Below are 16,587 nucleotides of genomic sequence, written 5' to 3'. Positions count from 1 at the left end.
AGGGGATTGGGTCTAGACTCCCCAGGAACTGGTGGGGGAAAGGAGGGGGAATGGTTAATTTCTCCTTGTTTTAAGATCCCAGGGGTTTGGATCTGTGTTCACCAGGAAATTGGTGAAGTCCCTCAAGGCAGCCCAGGGAGGGAAAAGTTTTGGGGGGACAGGTAGTGCCCCAAACACTGAAATTTCTGGGTGGTGGCAGTGTTACCAGATCTAAGCTAGTAATTAAGCTTAGAGGTGTCCATGCAGGTCCCCACATCTGTACCCTAAAGTTCAAAGTGAGGGAAAGAAACCTTGACAGGCTCTCAGGCCAAAAAGTTTGCCCACCCCTGCTCTAGATGCTTACACATTGGTTGTTCAATAATTTGTTCCAGTATCTTTCCTGGTGTCAGACATTAGGGCTGACTGGCCTATAATCCCCTGGGTCCTCTTTATCCCCCTTTTAAAGACAAGAACTAGGTTTACCCTTCTCCTATCCTCTGGGACCTCACCCATCTTCCGTGAGTTCTCAGATAATTGCTAATGATTCCAAGACTACTTCAGCTAGTTCCTTACATACCCTATGATGCATTTAATCAGGCCCTGTCAATCTGAGCACATCTAACTTCTGTAAATATTCTTTAACCTGTTCTTTCCCTGTTCTGGCTTGTGTTCCTTCCCCCTGGTTGTTAACATTGCAGTACTATCTGGTCACAATTTACCTTTTTAGTGAAGACCTAAGCAAAATAGGCATTGAACACCTCCACCTTCTTGATGTCATGTTATTCGTTCTCCTTCCCCACTGAGTAGAGGACCTGCACTTCCAGCACTCCAGAGGATAGTGCACAGATACCGCGATAATGGGAGGTTTAGAAATACTTAGGGAGACAGCTCTCCCCCTTTCCCCCATGATGCACCATAAATGAGAAGTTCATTGGCGTGAACTAACACAGGAGAAGCACAAGCCACCCAAATGAATGATACAGTGGGAGAGGCCCAGCTCTTCAGAGAGACCACTGGGGGATTTCTCCTTCCTACAGGAGGCCTCGAGGGTGGAAATGTTTCCAGAGCGTCCGAGCACAGAGGCATTGGCAGAGCTGGAGCATGAGGCCCCCTTCTCTCCTTTGCCTAAGTTCCAGCTGATGGGGAAGATGGGAGGCTGCATTAGCATCCGAACGTCCACACAGGGTCCACCAGGACACCTGTGGGGATCAGGGCAGGCAATTAAAGAGAAAGAGTGAAAGGCTTAATGGGGGCAGGGAGAAATTTTTTTATGCCTAAGAATATTTTGGGGGAGCTGCACAAGGGGAGATAAATATACAGAGTCCAGAAGGGCCCCAACCCAAGGGTGATGATATGATCACCTATCTTCAGCGTGGGAGGTATCAGTGAGGGAATGATTGGCTGAAGTTAAAGTAGGAAAGGATCAGGCTGAGACATTAGCAAAAAGCAAGTGTCAGAGACTGGGATGTAGGTGGTCATGCCTAATGGTTAGAGCAGGAGTCGGTAGTCAGGAATGGGAGCCCAGGGTCAGAGTCTAACTTGCAAAACTGCGGGTCAGGGCTAGGTAGGGTAACCAGACAGCAGGTGTAAAAAATCAGGATGGGGGTGGGGGGGGCAATAGGTGGCTATATAAGAAAAAGCCCCCAAAATCGGGAGTGTCCCTATAAAATCGGGACATCTGGTCACCCTAGAGCCAGGTACCTGGCATAAGGCAAGGCAGGAGCAGGGCTGGAATAAGGCAGAAGCTATGAGCAAAGGCTTTGATCAGCCACTCAGCTGCTCCTATTGGGATCCAGGGTTTAAGAGCCAGTCTGCTGACCCATCCAACCAGTCAGGGGGCTAGTCAATCAGGCAGCCCACAACGAGCCAGTTGTGCCCATTAGGCTGTTCAGAGATTGGCTCCGCTGCCGACCCTGAGTCCTGACAGCAAAGGAAAGCAGCCGGTGGGATAGATTGCCCACAGGGCACCATCACTGCAGATTCAGGGTGAGAAGTTAGGAGCCAGGGATCAGGCTGGGCAGTGTGCTCCTTCCCAACCCCGTTATCTCAGCTCGTAGGGTTTTCACCTTCCGCTTTCAGACTGTTTCTAAAGAGCTTACAACAGTCTTGCCAACCCCAAGTGATCAAATCTCCCTTAGCAGGCTGCCCCAAATTAGGAGACCAGTTTACAAATCTGGCCCCACAGTTAATTCATCAAGGGAGCTGTGTCTGTCTACCTGGGGCAGCAGTCTTGCCTGCACACAAGCCTCAGCAATATTCCTCTTCCGGTGAAAGATAAAAGACAGAAAAGAACTGGTAAAGGTGACCTACCAAGGAAAAACCATTCAGGTTTGTAACCTTATTTGCTTCCTTAGGAGGGAGAGAGAAGTTCTGAGAGGGTTTCCCCCCCAGCTTGGTTTATCTTGGACACATCAGAAGTGTCTGATTGTCTTCCCTGGGTTTGTTGGAGGTCTCCTTGGATGCCTTGGAGACGTGAACAGAGTGATTCCCCAGCCTTCAACTGATGGCACAGAGAGGTTGAATCTGGAACTCACAGACATTTCCTCCCACATGGAGGCAATGCAAAAAAGGCATCCACCATGTGAAAATCTGCTATCCCTGCTGTAGCATATATCTACACGGCACCTTCAACCTTTAGTAGTGGAAGGGAAATAGCAGGGCTGCCCGGGGGTGGGGGATAAGTGGGGCAATTTTCCCCAGGCCCCGGCCCCACAGGGGTCCTCACAAGTTTTTCAGGGCCCCTGGAGCGGGGTCCTTCACTCGCTCCAGGGGCCCCGGAAAACTCTCGTGGGGCTGGGGCCCCCGGAGCTTCTTCCACTCTGGGTTTTTGGCGGCAGGGGGTCCTTTCGCTCCAGGGCAGAAGGACCCCCCCGCTGCTGAATCACCGCCAAAGTGGGACCTGCCGCCGAAGTGCCCAGTCTTTGGCAGTAATTCGGTGGGGGGGGGGGCCCACCGCGGGTCTTCGGGGCACTTCGGCGGTGGGTCCTGGAGCGGAAGGACCCCCCACTGTCATTTTACTACCAAAGCGGAGGCCCCCACCGCTGAAGACCCCAGGTCCCCTGAATCCTCTGGGCGGCCCTGGGAAATAGTGCTGGAGAGAGGTTGTGTTTATTCTGGAACGTCTGAGAGACACGGAGGAAGCAAATCCAGCTTTCTATGGATAGGCCCGGCTTGACGCACCCCTGGCTGGGATGATTTAGTTGGGGATTGATCCTGCTTTGAGCAGGGGATTGGACTAGATACCTCCTGAAGTCCCTTCCAACCCTGATATTCTATGATTCTCTGACACTCCTGCAGTCTAGCATGGGGATGTAAATGTATACTGCAGCCACCCATTCACGGACCCCGCCTAACGTCCAGCGCTCCATTCTCCAGCTGGCCTCCTTGCCCCTGACTTTGGATCATTCTGACAGTTCATGTGCCATCCAAGCTGTGCAGTTAATCAGACTCCTTCCAGCGCAGTAGCACGTGGGTAGGGTCCTTCACCCTTATTCCACTGAACTCGCTTGGGGCAAGAATTAACTCAGGTGATTCAAATAGTTTTTTTCATTTTGATCCTAATAAATGGCAGGTAAGTAGATTTTCTGCCTGGGATAATGCATTTTGATAAGTATCTAGCTACACATACACATATACGCAAAATTTTCACATTGAGGTGGCTCCTAAATCAACATTTAGGCCACTAAATACATGGCCTGATTTTCAGTAGTGAAACCTGCCCATTTTGTTGGCTTTGACCCACCTGATGTTTAGGCCACTAATGTTCAGGGCTTAAATGTAGATTGAGGAGCCTAACTTTAGGCACTGAGGTTTGAAAATTGTAGTGATAGATGCATGCCGCGGGGGTGCAGCCAGGCTGGTCCCAGGATATTAGAGACCTAAAGTGGATGAGATGGTATCTCTTTATTGGATCAACGTCTGTTGGTGAGAGAGACAAGCTTTAGAGCTTACGCAGAACTTGGTGAAGAAAGTTTGTCTCTCTCAGCAACAGAAGCTGGCCCACCTTGTCTCACACACTTAATTACGATCATAGACACACACATTTAATTACGATCATGGACACGAACCAGTGAGTAAAAGGATAACCCCCCCAACCTGCACGGTGCTTGGTGGCCGATATTCCTGTCTTTGCTGGGTAGTGGGAGGTCTGGCCTGACTAAGTGGGAGGGCTAGCTGGGCTTTCCCTTTTACAATGGTAATGTCTCTCTAGCAGCACACCCAGGGATACATACGTATGGCTCAGCTCACCAGGAATGTGAGCAGCCAAACAGTGGCTCCCTTCCTTTTCACTCCAGTCCCTTGGGACACATTTTTCACATTTCTGTAACTAGTGTCTTTTCTTCTTTAGCTCCAGCTGACATGCCCAACATTGCAGGTGGCATGAGGCAGCCCACGTGGCCTCAGCTGCAGATAGCCTGGGAGTGCTCGCCCGTCACAGATAGGCCCTGCGAAGTGCAGGGTAAGATGCAACCAAAAATCCCCACTGATGGGAGCCCTTGGTTATGATTTGAAACAGGACGCAAGCACAAGCTGATAGGGGGACCTTTGTAAAGCAAGCCCCCATGGATAGATTTATGGGCAGCACCAAAAGGTGATTTGCAAAGGGGGAAATAGATTTCTTTGTGGTGAATAAAGAAGCCCTCCCCCTTCCCCCAAGAGTACATTTTCCCCCTGTTGTAGCTTAGAAATGTCAAGTCTTGTCTTCTCAGTTTCTGTTGGAGGCACCCTTGGAGGACTCAGATGTGGCTTCTCCTGGGTGCTTTCTCAAACCCCAGCAGAAGGGATCCTTCACAACAGAGAACTCTGCTTCCAAGTGTTTAAACAGCTGTTAAGAGGACCAGAAATAGAAGTAACAAAACCCTAATAAAATCACAGCCCCGCTCATCAGGCTCCNAGTCCCTTCCAACCCTGATATTCTATGATTCTCTGACACTCCTGCAGTCTAGCATGGGGATGTAAATGTATACTGCAGCCACCCATTCACGGACCCCGCCTAACGTCCAGCGCTCCATTCTCCAGCTGGCCTCCTTGCCCCTGACTTTGGATCATTCTGACAGTTCATGTGCCATCCAAGCTGTGCAGTTAATCAGACTCCTTCCAGCGCAGTAGCACGTGGGTAGGGTCCTTCACCCTTATTCCACTGAACTCGCTTGGGGCAAGAATTAACTCAGGTGATTCAAATAGTTTTTTTCATTTTGATCCTAATAAATGGCAGGTAAGTAGATTTTCTGCCTGGGATAATGCATTTTGATAAGTATCTAGCTACACATACACATATACGCAAAATTTTCACATTGAGGTGGCTCCTAAATCAACATTTAGGCCACTAAATACATGGCCTGATTTTCAGTAGTGAAACCTGCCCATTTTGTTGGCTTTGACCCACCTGATGTTTAGGCCACTAATGTTCAGGGCTTAAATGTAGATTGAGGAGCCTAACTTTAGGCACTGAGGTTTGAAAATTGTAGTGATAGATGCATGCCGCGGGGGTGCAGCCAGGCTGGTCCCAGGATATTAGAGACCTAAAGTGGATGAGATGGTATCTCTTTATTGGATCAACGTCTGTTGGTGAGAGAGACAAGCTTTAGAGCTTACGCAGAACTTGGTGAAGAAAGTTTGTCTCTCTCAGCAACAGAAGCTGGCCCACCTTGTCTCACACACTTAATTACGATCATAGACACACACATTTAATTACGATCATGGACACGAACCAGTGAGTAAAAGGATAACCCCCCCAACCTGCACGGTGCTTGGTGGCCGATATTCCTGTCTTTGCTGGGTAGTGGGAGGTCTGGCCTGACTAAGTGGGAGGGCTAGCTGGGCTTTCCCTTTTACAATGGTAATGTCTCTCTAGCAGCACACCCAGGGATACATACGTATGGCTCAGCTCACCAGGAATGTGAGCAGCCAAACAGTGGCTCCCTTCCTTTTCACTCCAGTCCCTTGGGACACATTTTTCACATTTCTGTAACTAGTGTCTTTTCTTCTTTAGCTCCAGCTGACATGCCCAACATTGCAGGTGGCATGAGGCAGCCCACGTGGCCTCAGCTGCAGATAGCCTGGGAGTGCTCGCCCGTCACAGATAGGCCCTGCGAAGTGCAGGGTAAGATGCAACCAAAAATCCCCACTGATGGGAGCCCTTGGTTATGATTTGAAACAGGACGCAAGCACAAGCTGATAGGGGGACCTTTGTAAAGCAAGCCCCCATGGATAGATTTATGGGCAGCACCAAAAGGTGATTTGCAAAGGGGGAAATAGATTTCTTTGTGGTGAATAAAGAAGCCCTCCCCCTTCCCCCAAGAGTACATTTTCCCCCTGTTGTAGCTTAGAAATGTCAAGTCTTGTCTTCTCAGTTTCTGTTGGAGGCACCCTTGGAGGACTCAGATGTGGCTTCTCCTGGGTGCTTTCTCAAACCCCAGCAGAAGGGATCCTTCACAACAGAGAACTCTGCTTCCAAGTGTTTAAACAGCTGTTAAGAGGACCAGAAATAGAAGTAACAAAACCCTAATAAAATCACAGCCCCGCTCATCAGGCTCCTTTTCCGTGGCACATCGAACATTGTAAACTCCCACTTCTCCAGCCATCTAGACAGTCTTCCAGCACATATGAGACTCGACTTTCTAAGCTTAGGAATTTTTTGTTTTAAAGTGAGGGGGAGCCAACAAAACCCCAAGATCTTTGCACTCTTTCCTTTTGCTGTCAGAAAAATGCAAGCAAGGGTACAGTCCCAATGTGATTTTCCTTTGCATGTCACCTTCAAAAATATTTAAGGGCTAAATTCTGCTCTCAGGTGCCCCCTGCCATCCCACCAAGTCTGATCCCCACTGTCTTTCACCAGTCTGAGGGCAGCCAAACACCACGGGGGTAACTGGTCAGTGAATAGGGGGGATAGCTCAGTGGTTTGAGCAGTGGCCTCCTAAACCCAGGATTGTGAATTCAATCCTTGAGGGGGCAATTTGGGGCAAAATCTGTCTCGGGATTGGTCCTGCTTTGAGCAGGGGGGTGGACTAGATACCTCCTGAGGTCCCTTCTAACCCTGATATTCTATGATACAAAGGGGATAATTAGAAGAAGAAACAAAGAACAGTAGGTCTTTCCCACCCCAGTTCCAGGACTCTATTATTCAAGGATTACACACCTCCCTAAGTGAATACTGTGTGTTCACCACAATGAGTGACTGTGGCCCATTGGTCCGATCTATCAGCTTCAGCACAGTAATGTGTCACAGTCTCTCCCAGCCCCGTTTTTCACAGCTGCTTCGGAGATGCCCCTGCAAAGCAGAACCTCACTTTATCAGCGCTAAGTATTCTTACCTTGGCTATTTCTGTTCACTAGGAAAGGCTGACAAGACTCCTGTGTTTTATCCTTGGTTCTCCTGCTGGCTCCCTGTGGGTACGGCTGCACAGCCCACAGCAGCAAGCCTCCCAGCAGGGGCTGACGTGGACTTTCCCTCCTACGTCATGTTGTCTTGACCTTTAATCATTTTTGATGCTCTTCTCTGGCCTTCCTGCAGTTTGTCCACCTCTTTCCTGTAATGTGGTGCCCAGAACTGGACACAATACTCCAGCTGAGGCCAAATCAGGATGGGAGTGGGGCAGACATTACTTCTCGTGTCCTGCTTATATCACTCCTGCTAATACATTGATTACAGGCTCTCTCAGGGCCGCCTGGGGGGGTGGGGCAAGAGGGGCAATTTGCCCCAAGCCCCGGGCTCCGCAAGGGCCCCCCCAAGTGTTTTTTGCGGTCCCTGGAGCAGGGTCCTTCACTCGCTCTGGGGTGCCTGGAGCTTGTGGAGCCAGGCCCCGGAGCTTCTTCCGCTCCCGGTCTTTGCCGGTGGGTGGGGGGCCTTCCGGTCCGGACCAGCAAAGTACCGCTGAATTCGCCAGAGGGGGGCCCCCACCGCGGGTCTTCGGGGCACTTCAGCGGCGGGTCCCGGAACGGAAGGGCCCCCCGCCGCCGAACAGGGCCAGCTCTAGACATTTCGCCGCGTGGGGGGCGCCCTGCCACTTGCCGGTCCCGCGGCTCTGGTGGACCTCCCGCAGGCACGACTGCAGATGCTCCACCGGAGCCGTGGGACCAGTGGACCCTCCACAGGCACGCCTGTGGGAGGTCCACCGGAGCCGCCTGCCACCAACGGCCCCAGGCCCCCAGAATCCTCTGGGTGGCCCTGGGCTCTCTCCCCAAGTTACCCAGTGATGTGGCTGGTTTCCTATAGTGCTGGACCACCCTGAATTCTGATTCAGCTGCACTTTTGAAATCAACCTAAGCTTGAACCCCATCGTTTGGTGCTGCCTTCTGCCTATCTTGCACCCCAGGGCTGCAGCGTCTCTTAGCACTGGATATACAGACGTTTTGGCTTATTTTAAATTCAGCTTTTTAAGGCCCAGATCTATTTTATTCCAGGAATTTATGTGGCCTCCATTACCGTGGTACTCAGGTGCCTTGTATTTATTCTCGCAACACCCCTGTGAGGAAAGGAAATTGGGAACTACAGTGGGAAACTAAGGCACACAGAGATTAAGGAACTTGTCCAAGGTCACTCAAGAGTTCTGTGGCAGAGCAGGGAATTGCATTTAGCATTCCCAAGTCCCAGGCCTTAACCACTGGACCACCCTTCTCTATTCAGATTCTTACATTGCACCCGTCCCTGTGGTATCTGTGTCTAATTGTGACACCTGATCTGTTATTCCTTGGACTCCTCTTTAAATCGATGAGGTTTGGGCTCCAAGTCATTTACCTGAAGGGCTTTTCTTCAGCTTTACGTTCATTTTATATTCATCACAATGACCCACCATTACACAGCATCTTTCACGTGGGAGGATCCCAGAGTTTTACAGGCAGTGGAAATACCTGAAAGGGGTCATTCACGCACTACTGAGACACAGCCCGATTATAACAGCAGCTGGTTTAAGGAGAGGCTCTGCAGAACTCTGTATCCTACTGGATTCTTCAGCTAACCCCCAATTCTCGCAAAAAGTGCAACAGGATCTTTGAGCACACGACTGTTTTCCTTCTCTGAAGCCAGGAGTAAGTACTCGTGAACCGTTCAGTGGGGCTCATGCTACAGACACCAAACCAAACAAAATGACTGCGTTGATTTGAATGCACAGAAGTGAGAGACTGTTAGGTTTGCAGCCAAGGGCATCTGGCACACAAACTGTTCAGTCAGTGCCGCAATGGTGAGATCTCTAATGAGTTAAAACTGCAGAGGGAGGACCTTACAATCGCTCACGGAACAAATCCAATTTTTACTTGTAACAGACAATGCATCTTTCAATTTGTCTGGCCCGGGGAACTTTGCTCTGAGCTCTGACATTGCAGACAGCTAAGACGTTTAGGTTAACCCTGAAATATTGAATATTTGCCAGAAAGTGGACCTGCAGAGCAGAGACCATCTAGCCAGCAGCAGAGAGATGGAAGTGTGAGGAACAGCATCAGCATTCAGTGACTGGGTTTATACCATGATCTCACCAGGCCAGGACTGAAAGATGGAAACTCGTCTCTATTATTCATGGTTCCCATTAAAGAGCTGGTAAGGGAGGGATTTCACAGACAGGTAAGTTACTGTAGTCCACCATTACACCACTTTCTCCTGTCCACAAGAGAGGGGAAATCCCCATTTCCTTCTTACCAATCACAATCCCTCCACCCTTGTTAGGAAGCAGAATGCCATATGAAGATTTTGAATTTTATTGAAATAAATTAAAGGATGGTGTCTGAAGCCCATGGGGCCGGGAGGCACACAGGACTGTGAAAACCAAGCCGTCACACAGCTAACCATCTGACATGGCTCCTCTCAGGTGCAAAGCCAACCCCGCACATTCTGCAGTTAGCTGTACATACAACCCTGTTCTCTCCAGAAATCCTTACCGGAGCCAGACTCGCTACAGTTGGTCTGATTTGGAATGTGCCTTAACTTCCTCTTTGAAAACCCCTACGTACTTCCTCTGACTTCAAGAGTTTCCACACTGCAATATATCTACCCCCTCTCCACATCCTTCAGGTAAACCGAATTGCAGCACAGTGTGTCACTGGGACAGTGGCTAGGGTTCTTGCCTGCGATGGAGGTGTCCGACTCTGACTCAGTGCAGACACAGGAGTGTTAGCCTATGGTCTCTCCTGCCTAGGAGAGTCAATAACGAAACAAAGAGAGCGTCACCTTCCAGAACCCCACCCTCCAGTTCCGGGGGCTGGGATCCACCACCATTGTCCTTACTCACTGATGGGCCATTTTGCAAATTCCATGTCTCGTGGTTATTTTATTCATGACCAGTACAACCAGAAGCATGCCGCCTTGGGCCGCTTTGGCTGAGTGTGGTGTGCGAGGCGTTCCCTGTGGCTATAACATAAAGGAGATTTCGTCAGGGCTCACGGGAGCCTGGATGTCCAGTTTTCGGCTTTTGCTGTCCTTCTCGACTATCTCCAGCCGCAGCGTCGGGGCCTTCCTCTTCTCCTCCTCAGGGGAGGAGCTGTTCTTGGTTTTCAGCAGCTGTTTGTCTGAATCATCCACTGTGATTCGCAAGGTGCAGCCTCTTGGCAGAAGGTCCTGCTCATAGGCGGCAGCTAATTGGTTCACAACACGACGCTCCACCTGCGGGAAAGAAAACACCCGCCATTAGCAAATCTTCTGTCCTCTTAGATCGGCCTTGTAGGGAACAACCTAGCATCTGCAGGGGACACAGCGGATTACATCTAATGGGTCTCTTTCATCTCTAACTCCTAGGATCAGGGCCAACCACCACTCGCCGGGCTGGAGTTGGGGGAAGTGAACAAGCACTGCTTTGTTGGGTGAATGCAGTATGCACCCTGAATGCCAAATGGCTCCAGCTGCTTCTGAACCCCTTATGCATGGAACCCTTCAATCAGGTAATCTCTTTGTGACTTTACCGGGTGTCAGAGTAGAAACAAATGCAAGACCATGAGAGAGGTGTGTTTTCAAAACTATCAGTCACTATTTTCTCTCCCTCAGACTCATGGTCACCGAAGGAGCTTCTCTTCACAGGACAGATACAAAAAATAATCCCAGTGAAGAGTTTCCTGCCTCTCTCCAGCCTTTCCCAAGCAGATCGCCTGTAACACGCATGGCCTGTCCAGAACGCAGGCTGGTGTGCAAGGGGAAGTCTGCGCTGCTGGGTGCAGAATGCAGATGGAAAGGGCAAGGTAGCACACCATGCCTTACCTCATGTTTAATAGACCGGGCGCCATAGTGCAGATTGTAGCCGTCTGCCAGCACATCCATCACCTCCCTGTCCCACACCAAAGTGATGTTGTGTCTCACTTTGGCCTGCAGGATGAGAAAGGGAAAGCATGTTAATGAACTGTCCAGTTGGCTCCAGCTACTCTTCTGCTCCAGGATTTGATTATCTGGAGGCCAAGGCCACACTAAGCATTGGCATGGAGGGATGCTGAGGTTACCACCCAGCCAGAGCTCTGGTGAGACAAAACTGAAACTGTATAACATGGGCTGTGGGTCATGGGTGTCTGCCTGGCCTGGAGGGTCCTGAGCCGCACAGGTGTATAATGTAACTACCCAGGTACCCCGCTCTCATTTGATGATAGAGCTAATGATGCGTAACACATACTCCACACCCACACCCTGAGAATCCCCCACCCACAAGCCCTTGCAACTCAGCTCCGTGTGCAAGGAGAGCAGCAAGTGACTCTGGAAAGATCCAGGAAGCGCATGATGCTTTAGGGAACCCACGCAGCTCTGCTCCAACGTGGCAAGGAGGAGAGAGGGGTCATGCCTGTGAACTAGTCCACACTGGCACACGAAGGTTATAGGACAAAAGTCTGGTTAGGGCCCCTGGCTGTGCAGGGATTAAGGGGAAGGTGAATCCCAAAGCAACACATTCAGCAATGGTCTGGTTTTACCCTCTTGGCCCAAAAGCTCAGCTCCTTGCTGACGAGCTGGATCAGCTCCGAGTGACAGAAGGGGAGAAAATAAACGATCTCGTTGATCCTTCCCAGAAACTCATCTCTTCGGAAGTGAGCCTGCCAAGGAGAAAGGGCAAAGATCAGCAGCAGCAGGCAGGAAATCCAAGCCGCAGGACACTCTGGATAGCCACTGGCACTAGAAGAGGAGATCCCTAGGAAATCACGCCTGCCTACAGACTGCTCTTTACACTGTATCCCACAACACAACATGTGGCTAGTAACCACTGCATCAAGTGCATGCACCAGAAATGCCAGATCCCCACCATCAAGAGCCTCTCACGCACTGATGCTTGGGTGCTAAGGTGAGGAATTCATAGGTCTAGAAGCAGCACAGGAAGGGACTGAAAATCTCCATGTTCTAAGTTCGGCTCTGACACTCACTTGTATCATTGTGCAGGCCACTTAGGCCCAATTTTTCATAAGTGCCCACTGATTTTGGGTGCCTGTGTTTCTGAGAGTCTGATCTGAGACTCCTGCACCACAGCTCCTGCTAATGCTTTGAGCAGGGGGGGTTGGACTAGATACCCCTTGAGGTCCCTTCCAACCCTGATATTCTATGATTCTATGAAAACTGTGGGTGCTTTGAACCTCTGCATCAACACAGGTGCCTAAAAATGCAGGCACTCAGAATTAGAGGTGGCTTTGATCTCATTTTCTCCAGCTTTAAACAACCCTGACGTGTGGGTTGTGAAGGTGCCTTCGGGTTTGTACAGTGCTCTGAAGATGTAACACCCCATGCCATCGTTAAGTGTTATTAATAGCAGATTTATGTGGCACAGAGCTGGGCAGCTGCCTACAACCAGTGAAACTTCCAGTGCCTGCTAGGTGCTGTGGAAAATGGTCTGTCTTTAAAACTAGACAGAAGCACTGAAGAATCCACTCTTGCGAACGATCTGTGCTGTCTGGGAATAGTGAAATGGACTCATCTGTCATCTCTAACTTCTATGATACTCTGGTCAGCAAGAGGTGATTTGATTCCACATCTACACAAGGAATGTGCCATCTGCAGTGAAGGCAAAGCTCCCTGTTTGGGAAGGGCAAGTCCGGCAGCACACAGAGCTGCCTTAGAAACTTCTTAAAGAAGCGTAAGAGCAAAAGAACAGAAGCTAAGCTCCAGAATTTGTCATTCTGACACATTACATGTGTTTTTTATATATATATATTTGGAACATGTCAATTCTGTGCACGGCCCTTACGTTGGTGATTGAACACTGGGCTGTAATTCAATTGGGAGTTCTGCTGCCATCCATTAACCGGCTCACATACACTCACTGCTTGTGGCAGCAGCAGACCCTCCTCCACCGACAAGTTAACCCCTCAGCACCAGGAGCTCTGTGTGTGTGTGTGTGTGTGCACACATGTGTGTGTGAAAGACACTGTGTCTGAACATGTGGGTGTGACACTGCATGATGGAGGGTACCATTACTGCTATGTTTTTCGTGGCATTGGGCGTGGGGCTCAGCTCCCCAATTTGGCCTTGTCCATACTGGGAACAGAACCACACTGGCTTAAAGGCAGTTGTTGGTAGCGGGGCTCTAACAGGCTTTCCAGACGAGTGAGGATGGGGGTTATTTGCCGTAGTCCTGTATATAAAACCACACAATGTTGGTGAGTTGGATTGGGGTGGGGTGCCCATTATCCACTGCATCAAGCTTAAATTTAAAGGCTACCCTGGCTTACATCACTGATCTGGTCTCTTTACATCACTTTTCCCCTTTTGCCAGTGATGCCACATACCCCCATTTGTCCTCTCCTTCCATAATCATCTCAGTGCCTTCCCCATGCCTCCCTCCATGTCTGGAACACCTTCTCTGTACCAGCCGGCCAAGCCTCCTGTCTCCCTTCACTCATACCCCTCCAGACTCAGACCTGCACCTGCAGCGCCCACAGGAATCGAGTCAAGGGCGCTACAAATAATCAGCGCTCCTTGCCATTCACTCCCTGGGGCCTTTCACAGTAGGCCAGGAAGGCTTGGGGAGGGGGAGAAGCATTTGTGTTCCTGCTCCACAGTCTGGCGGAAACGAGACAAGTCAGAGAACCCGGGGGAACCTGCCAGTAGCTTTCTTCTGGTCAACCCAGCAGCAACACTGAAGCCATCTTTGGAGGAGGCCATTGTGAGCACATGCCTTCCCTGACTGGCTCCTGCATGCCACATAAAGCCCAAGCTCACCCTCTCCCTGATGCCTGGCTGTATTGAAATGGGAGTGGATGATAAGATCATCGCCCCAGGCCTGGCTGCTCCGAGGGTTCCTGCCTCACCACGGTCCATTCTGCACCCTAGATCCCGCTTCAGTCAAAGCCCTCCCTAAAGCTCACTCCCGCTGTGTTGTTACAAGGAGTGCGACTCTGGGCTGTTCTGGAAACCAGTGTAGCCACGGCGTAACTTAGGCAGCCCAGCCCAGCCTCAGCTGCCTATGGGCAGCAGCACCACCCAGAATCTCCATGGCATTATATGCTTTTCTGGTCCCCTCACTCTGCTGCAGCAGCACAGAGGCCAGGCCAGGATTGGGATGGGGGAGAATCCCAAGTTAGTCCTTCCCCTGCCAGGCCGCCTGCTGGACTGTAAGTTGTCAAGGCAGAGACTGCATACCTAGCACATTTCTGGGTGATCGAAAATAAACAGTGACAATGGCCCAGGGATGAAAATCTAGGATATCTGAAATAGGCAATAAATAAAACCTTCTGTACCTTTAAAATTGGGCGAATAACATTCTCCTTGAATTGCTTCGAGATGGTTATCTTGTCAGTTATCTGGACATCATCTGAAGGGAGACAAAGTCATAGAGTATAAATGTCTAAGGCAGGGCACAGGATGCGCCTCGTGTCTCACTGACCCCAGGAAGAACGAATGGACATGGCACTTTGCACAGGAGTGAGGAAATGGGCAGGAACAGAAGACTGAGGCTTACGAGAGACTCTGGAAAAGAGACCCAGGAAGTCCTCATACAGGCATGGCCATGCACTGCCACAAGAGCTGCACAGGTACTACTGCCTTTGTGCATGCCAGGACTGTCACTTGCGATCAAAGCCCACTGGCTTCTCAAGAAAAAGCAGGTTAAAGAATTAGCACACATGGGAGGAAGCTTGTTCTTTGTACCCCCGCTGACCTTCTACTCCATGGGATCTACCGTGCCTGTCAAATATACGAGAGTAAATGGCCTCATTATGCCTGGGGTGCACAGAGATCTCATAGCCCACAGACCCACCCTGTGCCAGCTGCATATACCAAAGGGGACACAGCTCACTGATGATACTTACTGTGCTTGGGACCCTCTGTACCTTGCTCTCAGAATCCCAGAGAGTTCTCAATTCATCTCCATAAGGAGACCTCTTTGTTAACAAAGGACCTGGCCTGGCCTCCATAGATTATCTACGGACTGTGGATCAAAATGTCATGACCGATGCTGATTACATTACACACAAAGTACCCCGCCGTCTAGTGTTGTTATGCTTATGGCTGTCACACCTGATCAGTCAGACATACAGGCGTAGGCTCTCCACTAGCTTCTGAGCATTGCATTTTTAAATCTCTTTAGCAAACAGTAGAACCTGCACTTAGCAATTAGCTGTTTATGACTTAAAAATCTCTCTTCATTTCTCTCTCCCTCTGCAATTAGTTAGCGACATTATTTAATACAGCAATTTCTGTTGAGCTATTGCTTGCGTGAAAGACACTATGGGGAGAGTTTTTGAAAGCATGCCAATGGTCAGCTCTTTGAAAGTCCCATCTTGTATGCTCTAAGAGCTGGATCCTGAAAGCCTTACCCACCTGGCTAGTACCACTTGCATCCATTAGTCTCGTAAAGCTATGGGAGGCAGGGCCCGAAAGTGGCATTGTTCTGCTGTAGATGTCTGGGGACAAATGAAGGTGTTGGTTTTTAGATACAAATCTCCAAATGGTGCAGGCCCTTTGCGATCACCTCTTTCCCCATGTGATACCAGGGCAGCTGAGGTGCTGGAGCTAACCGAATCCTAGGTTAAATGGGAGGTGTTCTATGTGATGGCCCCTGAATTCTGGAATTTGCTTCCCTCCACTACTATGACAGAGCCCACATGTGTTGATGCATGGATGTTTTCCTGGTGGAGGACTCATTGGGTAGGAGTGGGTGAGCAGGGTTGGGGAGAGAATCAGGTTGAGTGGGATGGGAGGGTCTTTAGATACAGCCCCAGGACCACTTTGTACTTTTATGCATTCTGTAGTAAAATGTGGTACATAAGCCTGGAGCTGGCGATAAAAGGGGGATTTTAAATACACAACAATGAATTTGGCATGGTATTGTTCCACTGTGCAGGCCCTTTGCAGGCTGAAGGTTGAACAAAACAGAGCAAAGGTGGTAACCTCCACGCACAGCTTCTTCACGTGTAACACTTGCTGCTTTCACAGACAGATGTAAAGATACTGCAGAAGCAGCTCTTTCTTCTATTTATCCGGTGCTTATACTGAGCTCGTCCCCATAACATTCAAGCAGCTCTCAAAGCTGAGAACTCAGCAAATTACAAGGTGGCAGATGAAAACCTACTTCAGCCAGACTTTAGAGTCCAAAATACATTTTGCAGCTTGTCATTCATTGCCGCTATCTCAGTAAATTGTACTAATCTCCCAGAAATTAAAATTCAATTCTTTCCTCATTTAGAAGGTGGCACTTGGCATTTTAAAATGTTATTCTTGAA

General features: G+C 49.8%; 1 protein-coding gene across 1 annotated transcript in view; it reads right to left on the bottom strand.

The window, feature by feature from the left end:
• Positions 1-9,653: 9,653 nt before the first annotated feature.
• Positions 9,654-16,587, bottom strand: part of CLPB (ClpB family mitochondrial disaggregase) — a 137,021-nt gene continuing 130,087 nt past the window's right edge. The window contains exons 13-16 of the mRNA XM_032792608.2: positions 14,605-14,678; positions 11,854-11,973; positions 11,159-11,263; positions 9,654-10,570 (exon numbers count right to left, since the gene is read on the bottom strand). Of these exons, the coding sequence (XP_032648499.1) occupies positions 10,319-10,570; positions 11,159-11,263; positions 11,854-11,973; positions 14,605-14,678 (551 nt within the window). The 3' untranslated portion in view covers positions 9,654-10,318. The remainder of the gene's footprint in view (positions 10,571-11,158; positions 11,264-11,853; positions 11,974-14,604; positions 14,679-16,587) is intronic.

Source organism: Chelonoidis abingdonii, chromosome 1, assembly GCF_003597395.2.
Source record: "Chelonoidis abingdonii isolate Lonesome George chromosome 1, CheloAbing_2.0, whole genome shotgun sequence".
Lineage (NCBI taxonomy): Eukaryota > Metazoa > Chordata > Testudines > Testudinidae > Chelonoidis > Chelonoidis abingdonii.
The sequence above is the reverse complement of the archived record's forward strand: the minus strand, read 5'-3'. Positions and strand labels throughout refer to the sequence as shown.